Source organism: Gallus gallus, chromosome Z (assembly GCF_016699485.2).
Source record: "Gallus gallus isolate bGalGal1 chromosome Z, bGalGal1.mat.broiler.GRCg7b, whole genome shotgun sequence".
Lineage (NCBI taxonomy): Eukaryota > Metazoa > Chordata > Aves > Galliformes > Phasianidae > Gallus > Gallus gallus.
Window position 1 is genome coordinate 21,483,262 of NC_052572.1, and position 19,072 is coordinate 21,502,333.

General features: G+C 39.0%; 1 protein-coding gene and 1 long non-coding RNA gene across 7 annotated transcripts in view; one reads left to right on the forward strand and one right to left on the reverse strand.

Annotated features, from left to right (window-relative positions):
* LOC101749460 (interleukin-31 receptor subunit alpha-like) overlaps positions 1-8,820 on the reverse strand; it is a 30,610-nt gene extending 21,790 nt beyond the window's left edge. Inside the window, exons 1-6 of the mRNA XM_015277615.4 lie at positions 8,636-8,820; positions 8,443-8,527; positions 8,080-8,173; positions 5,988-6,035; positions 5,738-5,788; positions 1,811-1,922 (exon numbers count right to left, since the gene is read on the reverse strand). Coding sequence (XP_015133101.3) covers positions 1,811-1,922; positions 5,738-5,788; positions 5,988-6,030 — 206 coding nt within the window. The 5' untranslated portion in view covers positions 6,031-6,035; positions 8,080-8,173; positions 8,443-8,527; positions 8,636-8,820. The remainder of the gene's footprint in view (positions 1-1,810; positions 1,923-5,737; positions 5,789-5,987; positions 6,036-8,079; positions 8,174-8,442; positions 8,528-8,635) is intronic.
* LOC107051948 overlaps positions 1-19,072 on the forward strand; it is a 64,201-nt gene that overhangs the window by 26,216 nt on the left and 18,913 nt on the right. For 5 of the 6 annotated variants that reach the window (XR_005843140.2, XR_005843141.2, XR_005843139.1 and 2 more), the window contains exon 2: positions 12,880-13,039. This is a non-coding gene — a long non-coding RNA (uncharacterized LOC107051948). Of the gene's footprint in view, positions 1-12,879; positions 13,040-13,560; positions 18,706-19,072 lie in introns of those variants that run through there. The other variant, XR_005843138.2, reaches the window with a different exon arrangement.

A 19,072-nucleotide genomic window follows, 5' to 3' on the forward strand; every position in this document is an offset into this window, starting at 1 on the left:
GAGGTTCAAGTTCTGACTCTAGCTTGGGAAAACTTGTATCTCTGTGAGACAATTGCATCTCTCCTTTCTTACCATCTCTTTCACTCTTTTACTGCCTTTTCTGTTCATAACATCAACTCTGCAATTTACCAATAATACACTCTGATTTTGACTGGACATACAAAGAGCAACTACATTACAAATACTCTAGCTGACAGCATCTCTGAAGAAAGAGAGTGGTTTCACAAGTGCTTCTCCCCTTCCGAGAAATAAGGGCTCCTGGAAAACCCAGGAGACAAGACAACAAATTCAGTGTGGTTTGGTATTTATTGCCATCCACTTCTTCTGTCAGTGGGAAAATAGCCACAGTGGCCAGGAGAGCAATCACAGCCTTGAGGCTGCTGCTGTGCTGCTCTGCAGTGTGCAGAAGATCTCCCTGGGGAATTTCCCAGTGCAGATACATTTTCTTAATTTTTGGAGATGCTTCTAACCACAGCTCTTTTTTAATGCAAAGAGCACTGTGCTCTGTGGTAAAGTAATCAGCGGTGAGTATCAGAATTTGCCAACAGCATACGGTATCATAACCTATGTGCCCCATGATATGGTCTCATGGTAAAAATTGTGTTTCTGATGTCAGCTCTCTGTTTCTAAACATGCCCTCCATCTCATGGCAAATCCCAAATACAAAGATGTAAAGTGAGGAAAATCCCTTTTGTAATGAAGATATGGAGATAGCAACATACTTTTTTTTTTTTTTTTTTTTAACAATCCTGTGGGCAGATGTTGATTTAAAATGCCTATCTACATTTTACCTGAGTTCTTTGCTTTGGCTCTCTCAAAAAAATCGAGCAACTGAAGATAGACTGCAATAAGATACTTCAAAATCTTTTTTTTTTTTTTTTTTTTGAATATGACATATCCAGCATTTCACTGGTTATCTGGTTTAACATTATAAAAATGTATAATGAAACTCAATCTTTTAAAATTAGAATGCATTAGTGTTGAATATTTGCTGCAAGTCAATAGGCAAAAATAAAAGTAATTAATTAAGATGTAAATAAGTAAGTTAAAGATATCTGATATTAAGATGTAAATAAGATGGAAATAAAGTTTCAAACAGAGATTGTTGATGCATGGAAAGATGACTAATGACTAGCAAATTGCAGAAAGAAGAAAACATTTCTTGGATAAAACATTGTTTACTGGGTGGAGGGAGGGTAGTTGTAATATCATTTCCATGTTCTCAGTGGATAGTGAAGACAATTACTGATTACAAGAGCTAGTGTCACTTCTCTGAAATATGGTTGCTAATTTACATGGTTGTTCTGTTATCTTTTCTTTCAAAGGAGGAGGTAAGGTTGAGGTTTCAGCTTGCTCAGAGTTTAATGAATCTGTGGAAGAGATGGGTAAGCATAATTGCTACAACTGAGGTCCTCTTAATCCAATCCTGAGTAGCTTTTCTGGGCACTCTTCATGAAATTAGAAAATGGTACATCACTCTTCTTCGGATTATACAAATGGTTGTTGACTCTATGCACCTATTTCAAACTTTTTTGAAAATCTGTTCTGTTCAAGCACTAATCCCAGTTGTTTCTGCATTGATTATAAAGCAAACAGAAGTGTCTGCTTAGTACCATGTGGGCTTGCCAGTGTCACTCTCCCTGCAGTTTGAAATGTGCAGCTCTTACCAAGTCAATAAGAATTGATGAGGTGTGAGGAAAGGCTCGATCAGCATTGTGTAACAACCTACAATGTGATTAAATATGTATGAAAAAAAATTTAGGCAGGCAGGAATGACCAGACAGCAATGATAACTTTTCATTAGACTTACCATTTTAAGAATAAGGTGTAATTAATAATATTTGGAGCACTGGGTGCTGGCAGCCAGGTACAGGTTAGATCCTCACTTAGTTCTTTGTAACAGGCCAATTCATTGTCCCAATCTGTAAGATGAAATATATGGACTGGAAAAGACCCATCACCAACAACTATTTACCATCAGTAGGGGCAAGACAACTAGGAGAATCAAAAGAGAAAAAATGTAAAACAAGCTGTATTTTTTGTAAAATGAAATAAGTAGCTGCTGCATGAGCCTTATGCCACATCTGTTCTCAAGGTAAGCAGCTCACTAACATTTAAACAAGGGATAGAAACATTTACTGAATTTAAACACGATAAGTCTTGTTTCCAACTAAAACATAGTTTTCCTGTGTCACTGTAGAAAAAGCACCTATGTTTTATGTTTCCTTTAAGAGCTACTCTGCAGCAAACAATGCAGTGTGGAAACACTTGCTTTCCTGCAGCTTCAGTGTTGTGACACCTTTGAGCAGCACTTCTCTCCCACAGCACCGACAATTTTGCTTCCTGCTTGCCCCTGATCTTCTTTAGAGCTTGAACTGTTTCTCTTCTAGTCTGACTGGAGTACCTTCATACCATGGGAAGAACTGCTGCATTCCATGGCACATAATAATTCCACGAATGCAAGGAAGCACTTTTATTTTTTGATCATCTGTTTGGGTAACTTTGAGGAAAGCTCTTGCAAGGTAGTTTCCCCATAGCATATGACAAAATTGCTGTGAAACCTCTACTGTACCCTCTACCTTTGATTTGTGCCTCCCAGCTCTCTTTTCTGTGGTTTCACACCTTCCACCCTTGTTAGACGGTGTCTGTTTTGCCCTGAGTGTCTCTGCTAATGTAACAGACTGGGAACAGGAACCCTGTGGCACCACTCAGCTGTTCGCTGGGACAAGGATGAGACAGAGCCTTCTGGGAGGTTGCTCCAGACCTTCAGGGCAAACCATGTTCACCGAGGAGTCACTATGACTTGAGAACCTTGCAGAACAAGGAGCAACCGTCCTGTGTGGGGGAATACCCTGTTTGTTGACAGGATTACAAACAGAATGTGGCAACAGCTTTGTCAGTAGCAACTTACTGACTGTCAAACATGAGTCTGTAGACATTTTGGAAAGTGTAGGCCGAAACTGAGGGCCTGGTAGACCTCACACACATCTTAGTAATTTATTTCTTAATCAGTTAATTTTAAGTGTGGGAGAAAAAAAAAAGAGAGAGAGCTGGCAATTTGATGATCAACAACAATGACAAATGTGATATTTCTAGTTTCCAACCTGAAAGATTTACTGGGGAATTTCTTGCAAATCATTACACCAATGTAGCACAGGACTATTTTTGAAGAATGTATTAACCAGACTCCAGAATTAGTCCAAAATCATCAATCACCTCTTTGTGGAGTTCAGAAGAGAACCATAGTCTGCTGTATGCTACCAGACTCATAAAGATTGCATTACAAAGCAGGAGCATGAATTTTCACACAGAATGACTTGTGCTTAATTTTTGGTAAAAGGTCTGGGGTTTTTTTGTTTTTGGTTTTGTTTTGTTTTGTTTTGTTTATTTGTTTTTGCAATTGAGCATATGTGTAGTTCAGCCAACAGGTAGTTAAACACTGATGATGTTCTTAAAGGATCTATTAGTCTGTAGTGGTTAAACATACATTAATATTTCAGAAATCTCTTGTCAGAAACTGTAGTCATAAAATCTGACTGTTCTCCTTTTGCTTTGTGTTTTACTGTCTGAAGTACTAGTTCAGAAGAATCAGCCAAAGTATGTGGGTGGTTTTCTTTGGTTGTTTTTTTTTTTTTTTTGTTTTGTTTTGTTTTGTTTTGTTTTGTTTCAGAAAAGGAGATAAGGATCTCAAAATGCATGGATACTCAATGTAACTTTTTTTTTTTCCCCCATAATGAATAGGACTCTGTTTTTCTTGTGTGTAACAGGTTTAATAAGATGCCAATAAATTTACCAATATTAAACAGGAAATGTTTGATATTCAATAAGTAAATACGTGTCTCTGGAATTAGTGTTATAGATCAGTAATCGAATTCACCCAAGTTATGTGATAAAAGATCAGTCCTCCTCTTTTCCATATCCAGAGTGATTTCTTCATATAAACTGTTACAAGCTATCCCTGGTATTTGCTTCATTGTTCAGATGTCAGTTATATATATTTAAATTAACAGCAGATTTAGATGAGAAAGTATGTCAGTATAGCTCTGACTTAAGACCACCGTTCCACAACACCTCTTTCTCCTACCAGAAGAAATGTGCATTTCCAATGAAATTTTGATGCATTAGTTTATAGGCACATGCAGATTCCTTTTTGGAAGGTGGAGATCAGGTCTTGCTTTTTTTCTACAGCAATATGAATAATTACGGAATTCTTTGCTTTCTAGTCCAGCCACCAAACCAAATCTTGCTCACTCACATCCTGTACATGGTGCTCTAAGAACTGGAAAAAGGAGCAACTGCTCTCATATTCTCTTCTTCCTTTACTCTGAATTGAGCCTTTCATTGGCTTGGTAATTCTTATTTTCTTTTAAAGAAACACCTGGAAAAGAAACCTTTTTGGAATTGCTCTAACACTTCATGTCAGTATGTTTGTAATATGCTACTCTTGAAACCATGTGAAACAGTTCTGGAGAGGTTTTTGAAGTTGAAATCTAATGGAAATCTTTTCACCCTTCTACAAAATTTCTGTTAACTTCTTCTCCAAGTAATTTCTATTGAGATTCAAGTGGTAACCACATTGTTGCAGACCTGTCTGCTTAAAGAAGAACAGGGGCTTGTGTTGTTCTTCATGCTCTTATCTTAGCAGAAAAAAATGTTTTTCTCTATGAGACAGTCTAAAAATAGTCGAGGCAAAATAGCATCAGAGTAGTTTTTGTGTGTGGAAACTGTGTACTAGCTTACTCCACACCTGCTGCCCCAGCCCATATACTCAAGTCCTGTATTACACTCTTCAGCTGACAATACCTTATTACCACGTTTTCACTTGTCCTGGAAGTGGGAGATTTAGTGTACATCCTGTTTTATCCTGTCCATTTTTGGTTTTACTGTACTGCTTTCCCTGAAAGAACATATGTATTGCTAGTTCCTCTACCCCTTGCAGTATTTTTAGACTTGTACCAAGACAGCACACAGAGGCGTACAAAGAGAAAACTTCCCCTGCACCAAAGATATCACAATCTAATTTCCTTTTTAAAACAAAGAAAAAGGCAGACAGATGAGGCATAGTTTTTCCACTCTAGAATTGTTTTTGTTCGTATTTGTCTGGTATTCTCAGTAACACTTTGAATTTAGTCCAATGGGATAACAGCAAGGCTTAGAAAATAATACATGGCTAGTTTCAGATAAATACAGTCTTACTATGATGTCTCATCCAGTACTGTGTAGTAAAAAATGTATCATCTTCCCTGCTGTGGCTCTTAGCAAGTAGTATTATTTCTGCCTACAATAAATTCCATATGACCACCATACTCTTTTATACATTTTTGAATGATCCATTTTGCCATTGATGGTAATGTATTAATTAAATCTAAACCATAATCTAAATCTATATTCATAATCACAATCATAAATTCATAATCCATAATCCAATATTCACAATCCATAATCATCAATCTAAACCAGTTTGTTAGTATAAACGTTACAGATTTTACTGTCTTCTGAGAAGGCCACTTGGAGGCTCCTACAAACTAGAAATAGAGATAGACCCTGTGCCTTCAGCCCTGCAGTGGGGAGCTAGGTCTTGGGAAACAGTCAGAAACTCACAGCTTCTACTTTCTGAATTTCAAACAAAAAGCCCAAGTCATATTTCAAATGCAATCACTTCAGCTGGTAGATTTCCATCAGCAAAGATCTCCATCTTTGTCATTAAGTAGTCATCATGTGAGAAACGTTTACGCACCTGGAAGCTGCTTGCAAAATGGAAAATCCCAGCTTAAACAGTTGAAGGAATCTAGGGAACAAAAAAGAACACATTTAACAAGACATCTGTAAAATAAATAGGAAAATCTGTTACTAACTGCAGCTTCTCCTACCCAGAGTCTTTAATCCAGTAATGACTTACTTAAGTCATACATCCCTGTCTTTGAGTAATCCTTAGAATTTTTACTACGTATAAACAGTAGTAAATCATGCATCAAATGAAAACTCACCTGCTGCAAACAAAATGATAGCTGCAAGCAGAGAGTTCTTCATCTTCTCTGAAAAGAAACATAATGATTACCATCAACATTACACTATCTATAGTCTATTCTTTACATTTCCTCTTCTAACTTCCTTTTCAATCCACTAGCTATAGTTGCATTGGTTGAGTATAAACATTGACTATAAATAACCTGCTTGTTAACGTGCTGGACTTTCGAGCTTCTGTTTGTTAAATATATTTACAAAATCCTAACTTCATGGTTATGAAAAGTAGAAACTTTCACCCTTGCTGTTTGCAAGAAGTAAGAACAAGATTCTTAAATGTGTATAAGATATCAACAGTGCAAACTTAGGTAGGCGATTTAAGCATCTTTGAAAGTCTAGGCTAAATATTAATGTGAATTGGAGATATTGATATCAAAAGTAAGGCAAAGTTTGTGACTTGCTCTGACATGAATGTTTGGATACTGCAGAAATAATAGTAGCAGTAGACCCTGCCTATCTTCTCTTTCTGCTTTCTTTTCCCACTCAAAGTAACATCAGCACTGCAGAGATGCTGTATCTTCACTGTTGGTAGCAACACTGGGAGCTTTAGTAGAACTGTAGATAAAAATCACAGATCAGGTGTGACTGTAAGTTTCACGCCTATGAAGTCTGATCACAGAACATTTAAAATAACTCTGGGCACAGAAGCCAGCAGAACTAGCATTGCAGTTGCTGCTAACATGCTAAAGGGAAATTTTCAGAAAATTTCAGTACTCTAGGGAAATTTCCCTCATGTGTTTAGACAGCTGCAAGCAGAGACTGGATTCAGACCTACCTGGTGATAGGCAAATTTTTAAATTATCTTGGCAAACATAATGTATTTCAGGTTGAGTATTAAGTAGATATATATACATATATATAAGTATCTTTTTAAAATGAATCACTTGTTTAAAAAGAAAGGTATGGGCATGGTTCTGAGCCTGCTGTACAGTGGTAGTGTGTGACTAATTGCACCAACAATATCTTATCAGATTTTCTGAAGGGCAGGTTCATGCAATACAAATGAACATTCAATTCTACTGGGTGTTACAGGGAGTTTCCTAGTAATTAGATGGTATGAACTTGGGAGCAAGTTCCAAAATGATGAAGGGAGATAGACAGACGTTGTGCATGCAAAGTTAAAATCCCTCTTACCTGAGAAATCCAAATATCTGCCTTGACAGCACTTCTCACAAAGAACAGAAAGAGGATAGTGGTAATTAATGAGTAGTAAGGAAAAACTGACACAGAGGTAACGCAGGTCATAGATGAGAGAGATTTTGATAGTGGGTTGCAGAGTTCCAGCCTCAGAGTAAAATAAAAGTGCCCAGATGGCCAAAGAGGCCCATGGCATCCTGTCTTGTATCGGAAATAGTGTAGCCAGCAGGGGCAGGGGCATACTGAAGAGAAGGAAACCCAATAAGGCAAGACCATATGATGACTGTTGGAGTTCTAGGCCTCAGTATGAATGTTACTTCCATTTAAAGAAAAAAAAAAATCAACTGTAAGAAGTACAGAGAACACATTGCCAATGAAAACAAGGGACAGAACCTTATAAACCAGAGTTTGCCATAGGAGTAAGAACCTGTTTTTAATTCTAGCTCAGGTATACAGTTGCCATAGTAACCTTTTAATGTTTAACAGAAGCTGAACTATTATTTCTGAAATACATTTTGCATCAGACTGTTTTTCAACTGCTTAATAGTTTAGCTCTTTTTCTTGCATGGATTTGTGTCAGAATTGTATATGCCTTAAATTTTTCTGTTATTCAGACCAGGATAAATTATGCCATCTGCAGTGATAATCTTAAAACGACAGTAAGGGTTAGAACAGAAAACCATCTCTTTGCTTCTTCTGTTAATTAAATGGTTTCTCAGACTTATGTCTTACTATAGATGTGGTTAAACATTTCTCTCAATGTTTTTCTTTATTGGCTTATTTAAATTCTGCAGTAAAAGACAATGCAGGCTATCAGCCTCCCCAGTATGCAATATTAAGCTCACCCATTTAGCCTGTACTGCATCAAGTAAATTGGTAGAAAAAACAAAGGAATCTTTTTGCTCTGCCCAACTTCACCTGTTAGCTGCTACACTGCAAAGGAAAAAGAAGCTCCAGAGATGCACAAGCACGGTGACGAATATCTTGTCAGCCCCTTTTTCCTGCTTTATACCTGTGGAGCACATCAAAGGGAGAATGAGGCAGCCTGTGAGCTTCAGAGTACATTTTTCAAGCAGGCCTTGTGCCCCTGAATGCTAATGAAACAGAACGGATCTGTAATCTTGTGTACAGTCCTAAATACATTCTAAGACAGTTTGGGTTGTGTGGAACAGGCCACCTCATTAAAGCACATGCAGAGTCTGGTAGGCAACTGAAACAGAATGTAGACTGAAAATACACTGCGCCAGCAAAGGAATATCTCACTTGTATTTGAAGTCTTACCTTTACTGAAGTGCAGGCAGTTGAGGTCTTCATTTTCTTCTAGTTGAATGTGTGTATTTTTGCTGTCAATTAGCTTTCTGTTAATCTAATGGGGAGGAAAAAAAAAAAGAAAAAGAAAAAAAAGGTCTATATTAGCAACAATTGATCTGTCTTGCGCATATTGCAACAAATGCAATATCATAAAAATTCAAACCTGATTTTGGCCTATTAGTACTACATGCTGAAGTCCTGGATCTTTCTTCTATGCATCTAAAAAAGATCTACACTCACAAGTTATTTCTTACATAACTCTGCTTGCAGTAAGCAGATATGCAGCTCTGCAAAAGATATGACAGATTGTTGCAGACTACTTTTTGCCAGAGAACAACATTAGTGTCTGAATTCAAAAAGTAATTCTGATACAGCCTTTGAAAAAATCCCACTCAGCCCTTGGCCACACCCCCTGGGGGAAACTCACTGTGGTAGCAAGTCTCCAGCACACTGTTTCATCCTTTTCAAGTTCAAGTTACATTGTGAAATAGCTTATCAATCAAAGATCTTTATGCTATCTTCATGAAAATCACAGCGTTCACCCTAACACATTAGCTGAACAGAGACCTTCAGAAGAGATCTTTCGAAGGAGTTTAAAACCCCCCCCAAAATAGATGAAGCATAAATGCTGGTAAATAAACTGGGCAGCAAATGTGGATTATGGAAGAACCTGCAATTTTTATATTTAGGTGAAGATTCCTTGGAAGAAAGAAAAAGAAGAAAACTAAATTGATTTTAGTAAGACCAAATGTGAACTAAATTCTACTTGTACAGGTTAGACCTAGGGTGTCACCACTGTGATGACAAACCTCCCTAAATACAAATGCAGAGTTTTGTCTGGCATGTCAGAAGGAATATTTATAAGAATTGAGGCAACACAATCAGATGAGACAAGCATCTTCAATTTACTGCAGCATCACAGCTAGTGCTGCAGTCTTGTTTTCTGTTTAATTGGAGGAAATCTTCCCTGGCATATTTCAGACCCAGTGATATGAAAACAGCGTTCAGTAGGCACAAGCTGGCTGAGCTGTGTACAGAGGCAGTGTCTTAAGTATTGTGTTTTGAATTATACACAAGACCTTTCCAGATCACCTTTGATCATGTCTTACTGCTCTTCTTTGGTTGCAACAGAATTAATTTTCTTCATAGCAGTTCATATGGTCCCGTGCTTTGGACTTGTGATAAAAATAGCGCTGAAAACTCTCTGATGTTTCAATTACTGCAGTACAGTGCTGCACAGAGCCAGGGACATCTCAGCGTCTTGTGCTGCCCTGCCAGTGAGGGATCTGGGCCTTCACAATTGCTGGGAGGGGGCATGACCAGGACAGCTGATCTAAACTGGCCAAAGGAATGTCCAGTACTATGTGGTGTTGTGCTGAAGAGTAACAGTGGGGGAATTGTGTTAGAGACCTGCTGTTGCTTGGGGGCTGCCTGGGCATCAGTTGGCTAGTGGTGAGCAATTGTGCTGTGTATCATTTGCTATGCTTCTGTTGTTGTTTTGCTTGTTTTGTTTTGTTTGTTCTTTAATTTTCTTTGGTGATACAAAAATAATTCACAAACTGTTTTTTGCTATTTTTTGTACAGAACAGAAAGCCAAGGAGGGACTAAGTTTTCCAAACTGAGGAAACAATGTCATGGTTTTTATTTTTCTCCATATCCATGATTGCAACAATTACACAAAAGGTGCAATTGGTTGGACTTATTTTGACAACATGAGGGCTTTTAGTATGGGACTAACTGCCATGCTTTAGAACATCTTGGCACGGACTATTTTGGATCTCCCCATCTGGATTACTCCGCTTCGCATCATTGCTAATTCAGAAAAATCACTTGAGCAAAGATTGGTGTCTAGTTACTCACATCTCATTTGAGCATCTTAAACATAAATACTGAGCAACAGATTATGGCCCCTTGTGAACAAAATAGTTCTGACCACAAGGTCTGTAGACTTGTGGAATTCTTGGCTTTCTTTTAATGCAGGGTGATTCTGACAGTACGTCTTACCTTCCAGCTTAGTTTTGCTGCCATTAACATGGGAGTACCAGAGGGGTTGTGACTCCCTGAATTTAATGCCCTGCTATCATATCACTTCTTGTAATCTCTATTACTTCTTGCAATCTCTATCACTTCTTGCAATCTCTGTCATGAACTGAAATAATTCCATCTGAAAAGTTGTTGGGTTTTTTTGGTCCTCACCGCTCATAACAGAGGCTGTTCCTAAATTTAGAAATGCCTGGTGAGATTTCCTTCTAGCTTCTAAGCCTTATATTTATTCCTGTCTGAATTACAGTACTAAATTTTTCAGTGAACTCACTCTAAGCATTTTCTTCCCTCCCTCACGCTGTATTTTCCCAGGCTCAACAAGTCATTCTTTCCATGACTATTATTATGCAAAAAGTACTTCATTTTCCTGATTATCTCATTAGCTTGTCCCTTTGTATTCTGATTCTGTTATTTTTCTGCTTATGAAATAGCACTAAAGAACAAAGCCCTCTTAGGCTGTTGCTGGTTTTGTCCCTATTTTATTTGCCTTTTGCCAGAGGAGTTATCTCAGTGAAGCCTGCTGATTGCAGGGGGCCAAGTTTTCATTTCTGAGTTGGTGAGCTGTGGACAAGCAATCAGTCACAGAGTGTGACAGGTTTTCTGAATGTTCAGACATCCCAGCGCAGCGAGGAGGCTTTGTTGAATGCTGTACGGTGTACGTCACAGCACTTTAACAAAGGTGCAGACATGGCTATGATGCTTGGCTAGTACATATAAAATCACAGAATCATAAAAACATAGAATCATAGAATCATAGAATGGCTTGGGTCAGAAGATCATCCAGTTCCAACCCACTGCCATGCACAGGGTTGCTACCCACCAGCTCAGGCTGCCCAGGGCCCCATCCAACCTGGTCTTAAATGCCTCCAGGGTGTGCATCCACAGCTTCTCCGGACAGCCTGTGCCAGTGCCTCACTGCCCTCTGAAAGTAGGTCTGTTTTAGTTTTTAGAAAACAATAAGCATAATAATGATGCAAAACGGGTGATGTCTTTGATAAAAAACCAAACACTTCAAGCAAAGCTACCCTGTTCCTTTTTCCTTACAGTACAATATTATCAAAAAGCCCTCTGCAAACTTCTTCACTTTCTCATTCTGAAGAATACAGATCCTGCTTAGCTCTCTCCAGCTAGAGATGTTTACTTTTCTATAGGGGGCTCTAAGGATGGCAGAGAGTCTAGAGGGAAGACATGAGGAGCAGCTGAGGCCCCTGGGTGTGCTCAGTGCAGAGCAGAGTTGCTGAGGGAAGGCCTCATGGCTGCTGCAGCTCCTCACAGGGAGCGGAGGGCAGCAGTGAGCTTTGCTCTCAGCGTCAGCGACAGGGCCCGAGGGAACACCAAGGAGCTGTGCCAGGAGAGGGGCAGCTGGGAGTTGGGACAGGGTCTGCTCCAGAGTGTGGTCGGGCTTTGGAATAGGCTGCCCAGGGCACCGAGTGCGGGAGTTCAAAGGAGCGTTTGTACCGTGCTCTCAGACATGGGGTGTGAACTTTGGGTGGTACTGCTTGGAACCAAGGGTTGGACTCAATGATCCTCATGGGCCTCTTCCAACTTATGATATTCTACAATTCTAGGAAAGTTTTCAAAGTGAAAATGGATGCATGAAGTGGTGGAACTCTGCATAATTATCATAATTGCAAGCTCCTTTTTTTTTTCTTCTTCTTCTTCTTTTTTTTTTTTTCTTTTTTCTTTTTCCATAAGCATAGGGGAAAGCTGTGGAAAACAGGAGTAGTATTAAGAAATGCCAAAGAGTAAACCTGAACTGTAGAGGAGATAAGGAGCCTTGAAATGGGGGAAGTTTGGATCTAATCCATTTATATAATACTTTTTTTAGTGCTCTGTTTTCTCTTCAAAAACAGGTACTTGATAAAAAGCAGTATGTAGTCAATATGTAGGCTCTGGTGCTCAGCTAGATATGATAAGTATGTTAAAGACAGACATCTGAGGTAATGGAAAGTGCCACTGCAAGACAATGAAGAACTGCAGTACATTGAAAATGCTTCATCACAGTTTGTTAGTTACAAAACTGGACTATTGACAAGGCAAGAGCTAGGCGGTGAGCTGACCTGCTTGTGGTTCTCTTGTGAGGGTTTTCCAGTTCCTTATGAATGCTCAGAGGAAACTGGATATACATGGATGTCTGGATAACATATATATATATATTTTTTTCCTGTAAAACAATGCAAGAATAGATATATATATACAAACTAAAAAGAGATTCCACTCTGGGTTAACACATCTTGCAGTGGTTCAGGGCAACTGGCAATCATACTGAAGATACAGTTGTTTGAGAAATTTGCTCTCGCTATGTGGTTATAAGAGGATGTGAATGAGATCTGATATCTCTGTATACCACCCTGTTTTTCACAGAGACAGGGGCTGGAGGAACAGAGGAGGTTGCCTGATAGCTGAGGAAAGCAGTCTCTGACAACGAGTGTCTAATCATCTGAACATCCTTGTGGTACCCTGCCTCACCCAGTGCTGGAGCTTATCCTCCAGTGTGAGTTAAACAGATTGACTCTGAATGGAGGTAAGCTGAGACAGTTTTCAAAAGCAATGTTTCTTTGCTTCTGAAAGAGGGAAGCTATGGCCTTGCTTGCTTGACCCCACTTTCTGTGAGCATTGCTTCAGTCTTAAGAGAGGTTGGAGAACTAAGTCCATGCTCAGCCATTAATCTAGGTTTCTAGAAGTGAAACAATGTGAAGAAGCTCTCTCTTATAGGAGGAAACAGCACTGTAACAGGGAACAACTTTTTTTTTTTCATTTGTCCCTTCTGCCTTGGGTTCTGAAGTGAAGTAAGAAAACTTCTGAGTCATCAGCTCCACTCCTATTGAAGTTGTTTACTTTCAGCCTGTCTGTAAACTTATAAGGCTCCAACTGAAAACTGATTGTTTCTTATTCACGTTACTCCTTACAGAAAACTATTCAGAACTGTGTGTCTCTGAGAGATAGTTGGAAAAAAGCCTGAGTTTCTGGTTTGTTTTTCATTCTTTAATGATTTAGAGGAAGAATTATAAAGAAACATAACAATTCACTTTTCTTTCTTTCCAGTATTCATTACAACGGAATTTGATCTTAGAAGACACAGCTATATTTATGTCTTTTGAGTGATTATGGCAGTAGCCCTCCATAACATGTTTAATGATAACTTAGAGCCTTAAAAGACGCAACAAAGACATTTTGTAACATAAAAGGGATTTTGACATAAACATTTCACTGTATATCTCAATAAAGAGGGTCTGGATTTCTTTAATTTTATTATACTACATTGCAAGTGACATCATAAAAGCATCACACAAAGCATTCACAACTCAAGAGTTTTATGAGATGGACTAGTCTTTAGCAATTTTTCTTCTTAATCAGTAACATGGACAGCTAGTGAAACGAAACATCTGACATATCTAACATTTCATACTGGCTCTCAATGATTCTGTTTACTGTTTTCCTCAGTTCCTTCTGAACTTTCTTGAGTGGTTACCAAAGTACCTAGAATTTTCCACTGAGTAGGCAACTACTGGTTTTCAAACCAAGTATGATTCAAGCAGGGTCCATGGTCTTGTGTAAGGCATGGTGAATGGAATGGAGTATCATCAGCTGGGTCCAATCCATGCTACAAGAACCACACATGCTAGTTATACAGCTGGGACTTCTGCTCTCAAGCTGAAGTTGGAATCAGCATGTCTCTGTGAGTCCCTTCTGCAGTGATCTCCACTTGGGCAGGTAGCAGAAAACCTCATCCCTCTGTCTCCCCCTCCATAAATTTTCCATAAACATGAATGTAAGTTAGGTGAAAATCTCTTAAACATGTTAATGTTTCACTGAGACACAAATCCAGTAAAATATTTTTACTTAACTGAGTTTCTGAGTCATGAAGAGTAAGAAGAAAATAACATACACATCACAGATCTGAAACTTTGATAAGTTTCTGAGTAGTGTTGTGTAGGCTTCGTACATCTTTATATAATCACATTCTCACTCATGGTACTGGATAAGTTTTGCACAAGAAAAGAAGCAGCTAATGGAGGGAAAAATCCAAGAAAGGTCACATTTATTTATGTTACTTTATTACAACATACATAAGGGAAAGGGGTTTTTTCATTAAAAGTAATTCAAAAAGTGAAAATTATAGTGCAGACTAGAAGCAATTAATTTGTGTCCTGTGCTTGTTAATCTGCTCACCTCAAGGAAGTTTATCTTCAGAGATCAAAAGACAAAAATCACACTTAGAAATTTGTTCTCTCATGTCATACTGCATGCTTTAAATAGCAAAACATAAAGCTGATGCTTGTTTTGAAATACCTTTTTAGGGTCTCCATGGAGACAGTGTTGTCTTTGCAAAAGTGTTTTGTAGGGTACAACAACTTCAAACTTCCAAATTGTACCAAGAACCTTTTCTTTTTCCAAATTAAATTAAGACAACAGGGCAAAATCTACCAGGCCATTTCTAAATTACTGACAAAACAGAACCCTATTGTTTGAAAACACCTTTTCAAAGTACTGAACAAAGAAGGTGTGTGATTTTAACTAATGCTAATAAGTATCAGCTTTTCCCACTGCAGTGGGAATCAGAAGCTTTGAGAATTATCAGGTTAGTTTTAACACCATGTGCTGATAAGAAATTATCTGCAAAAGTCTTGTCTGTGTAACCCCTACACTCCAATAATGCTATCAGTCATAGACAAGCTAAGTAGGTTAAGCTTCTTGATGATAGGTTTTGAGTTTTTTAGTTTTGTTTTTTTTTTTTTTTTAATTAGGAAAGAAAGCAATTAAATTCCCTTTCTGTGACAACTATTTGAAAATCGTTTCTTGAAAGAGAATAGAATAAAATCTGCAGTACAGTGGAGCTTTATTGTCCTGGCACTCTAAAAGGCAGCAGTCAAGAACCAGAGACAAGCGTGGTCTGGAATAGAGCGCTTCATGCAGAGACCAGCGGGGTGCCCTCTCATCAGCTTTCAGATGTTGTTAGTTTTAAGCTCCTGTCCTTCGGTTTCTTCTAAAGGAAGGTTCATCAAGACTGGTGTAGTTTTGCAAAATGCCATTAATATGTAATATTTTTCTGAGAAAAAAATGCTGTCAAAAAACTTCCTCATCCATTTCTATGTCTAAGTCTACTCACGGTACATTTTGTATAACAGTAATGAAATAAGTTACATAATTGAACTGCTCATAAAAGTGCAAGTGAATTAGCTGATTTCCCAGACTTGTTGGTATCAAATTGTTAATAACAGCAAAAATGCAAAATCAGTATGGAGCTTTAAAATAGCTAACAAACCTGAGCTGGAGTCCTGCAGACAACAAAGTTTTTAAATTTGACTGCAACCAAATAAAAAAGTGACACTGTCATTTTCAAATCTGGCTCTCTAAAGCCAGTCCTAGGCAGGCACATGCATCCATGGCTTCAACTGGCTTCGGAAAACTAGCTCCTGAAAACCAGCCCTGTTCTACAGATAAAGGAAATAAAGGCCTTCATGAAGACCAAAGTAGAAAATATAGGCTCAGCTCCCTGTGGCTGCAAGAATTTGTCACGCAAAAGGGTTCAGACATTCAAAAGTCAGTGCTCTGCCGCTGCTGAGATGCTGATGGCTCAACCCATGGGCATCTCAGGCAGGGGCATGCTGTCCAGCTGCAGGAGGATGGGTGTGTCCTACAGCCCTTCATCGGACACTGGGTAAAACCTGTGGCTTCCTCCTCTGAGGTTTAATGGCAGCCTCTTTTTTAGGGTTAGGTGCTAGCACAGAGCTTGCTGTTGGCCCTTGGCCCAGCTAGGCTCTCAAATCTTGCTGCCCCTGCCAGCTCCTGACACTGCCAGTGGGGGTGGATTTTCTATTTATTACTTCACAGTGACACCTGCTGGAAAAGACCCATCGCTTAGGCAGGTAAGGTGCATTTTAAGAATGAATTAAACGTAAGCTGGACACCAGCAGAAGATTATGTCACGCTGGGAAAAGGGTGTAGAAAAGTCAAGTAAGCTAAAAAAGATCAGAAAAACATTACAAACGTTATGAGAGCCACTAGACCCCCATAAAGTATCCTGCTGTGTACTCCTTAAGACACGAAGCAATTGTCAGCAGTTTTATGCCAAAAGTCCTGCCTCACCCAGCTCTCATCCCTGCCCCAAAGCAGTGCATCGTGTGTCTCTCTACTGTGATTTCCGAGGGCACTGAAATCTATTCCCGGACATCTGGGTTTGATAGGCATAGAGAACAATGATTTTTCTCCCATTCCTGTACTTTATGAAGCCATTCTTTCATTTATAGAGTGTATGGTGCTTACTGCCTGTCCTCGTAGCCCCCCCTGTCATCTTGTACCATTCAGAATGTAATGGGGAAGCAGAGAGGTAATCTTCAGTAGAGAACGCGGAAGAGCCATTCCTTTGACTAAAGAAATTTCAGAAATTAAAACCGTTTGTGCTTCTCCTACGCGAGAATACGCCAGTAGGTGTCACTAAAAGCCACTAAATCCATTTTGGTCCCAAGACCTCCTCGAACGTGCTGACATCACCAACACCCCATGGATATCCACCCTGCTAATCGCTGGCTTTTTGCGCTGCCCACCGTGTGAGGTCGTTATTTTTCAGCAAGGCTGGAGTTTGTTTGAAGAAATATCTCTGGCTTCCAAGTGGTACACATAAATATTCACCTTTCACTTCAATTTTAACAGAAAAATCCTATTTTATAGTACAGCATGGTTGAAATAACCTCGGTCAGTAGAAGCTGTTAAATCATACATGTTTGCATTTGAGAAGAGCTGCTCTGTCCTCAGGACTAATACAGTGCTAGCACTGCATGCATATTTGTGCTGTTTGTTTGGTGAGGCTGCACTCAATATAACTCTGTCATTCTGTGGAGACGAAGCAAAAGCTGCCCTAACCATATTTGTTTTCTGAATATTAGGACTGAAGCTGATAAATGAGCCTCAGCCTAAGTTTTGTGCAACCCCTCTAGTTTGTAGAATAAATATCATATGGGCCACCTCTATCTACACACAAAGTTTGTGTCCAAGGTTTACTCGTCTTTTTGGGAGGTGTGTGTGTTCACAGAGAGGAAGGTGAGGGATACAATGGCCAGACCATTTTGAGAAGTGACAGACAGGCCAAGAGTTGTGCCACCAAGCACTTCTGTACCGTGGTAGGGACTGAGTCCCAGGATATGTCTTTATAGAAGTCTGTGCTGGAGCTATTAATGCTGAGCTCTGACTGCTGACCCAAGGTGTAACCCTGTAAAGCATCACTTCCTCAAGCTAGCAGAGACAAGGACCTCCTGGGGAAACCCCCAGAGATATTTGTATTTCTGTAGTTAGCTACTGGACACTAAAAAAGGGTTGGGAATGTATGGTGGACTGTGCTGAATAATTATTGCTTCTACTGAGGGAGCAGTAGTTCTGCAGAACAAAAAGTAATGCTTGTGACTCTTAGTTATGACTGTTTTCGTAATACGTGCAGGAAGAATGAACTGAGACTGCCTGCTCAAGTTTTGCTCTTGTCGCATAAAAGGAATGTCATTCAAGTTTTTCCTTTTGGTACATGTACTCTCCTTCTAATGGGTTTATGTATATAGACATGTTTTTACATATATTTTACAGTTTAACCCCTCTACCTCTGAAAAAAAAAAAAATGCTACTCTACCCCTCCAGATTTTAGAATTAAAATTTTCAGTGACAGGGAATGACAAGAAACAAGCCTCTCATTGCTCTGATTGTTTTTCCCACTTGGACTTCCCTTCCCTCACACCAACAGTCACTCTTCTCATGCACGGAGGAGTAAAATTCTCTCTGGCACAGTTTTTTTCCACATAGAAAATGAGTTTGACCTTATCTTATGTACCTCATAAGAATGTTTTAAGGTTTAATACATGCATCTTTTCAGAGAGTGCTGAAGATGAAAAGCAATATATGATAAACATAAATCTACTTTGATCATAAAGGGCACATTACTGTTTTTCCTCATCTCTCTAGAAAGCAATAATGCCATCCTCTTCTAAACATCCCCCGAATATATGTATAAAACAGGAATAGAAATAATTATAAGATAAAGAAGATAAAGAATTATAAATAAACAAATACAGAAATAATTTATTTTAAGATGACAATTGGAATCTCTCTGCCTTGGCTCTTTTGATCTCCTTGATGCTCATTAAATCGTGGATGGCAGACCCCGCTTCCATCTTAAAGAAAGAAACTAGAGTGCTGCTTAAGCACTACCAAAAGTTTCAAAGGTAATGAGGCTTGGGACCTACAGACCGGAAAGTATAGATTGATTTGCATGCTTTTTCACCTCCCCTGCTGCTTATTTGTATTGTTCTTGCTTTTCCAGCCAGCTCAGAAATTCTCATCTGATTTGTTAATATTTGCAAAGTGCCCATAAGCATTACTGGTACTCTTCAGGTAGGCAGGGAGGAAAAGCCCTGCCCCACTGAGCCTCCAGTCAAATGACTTGAGTGGTGACACTCTCACTTTTATCTTCTACCTACCCTGGAGGAGAATTATGTATTTTCCATAGCAACTATGTCTGCTGAATTCACAAAAATAGGTTTCAAGTTTAAAGCCTATAGCTGAAAGATTAAAA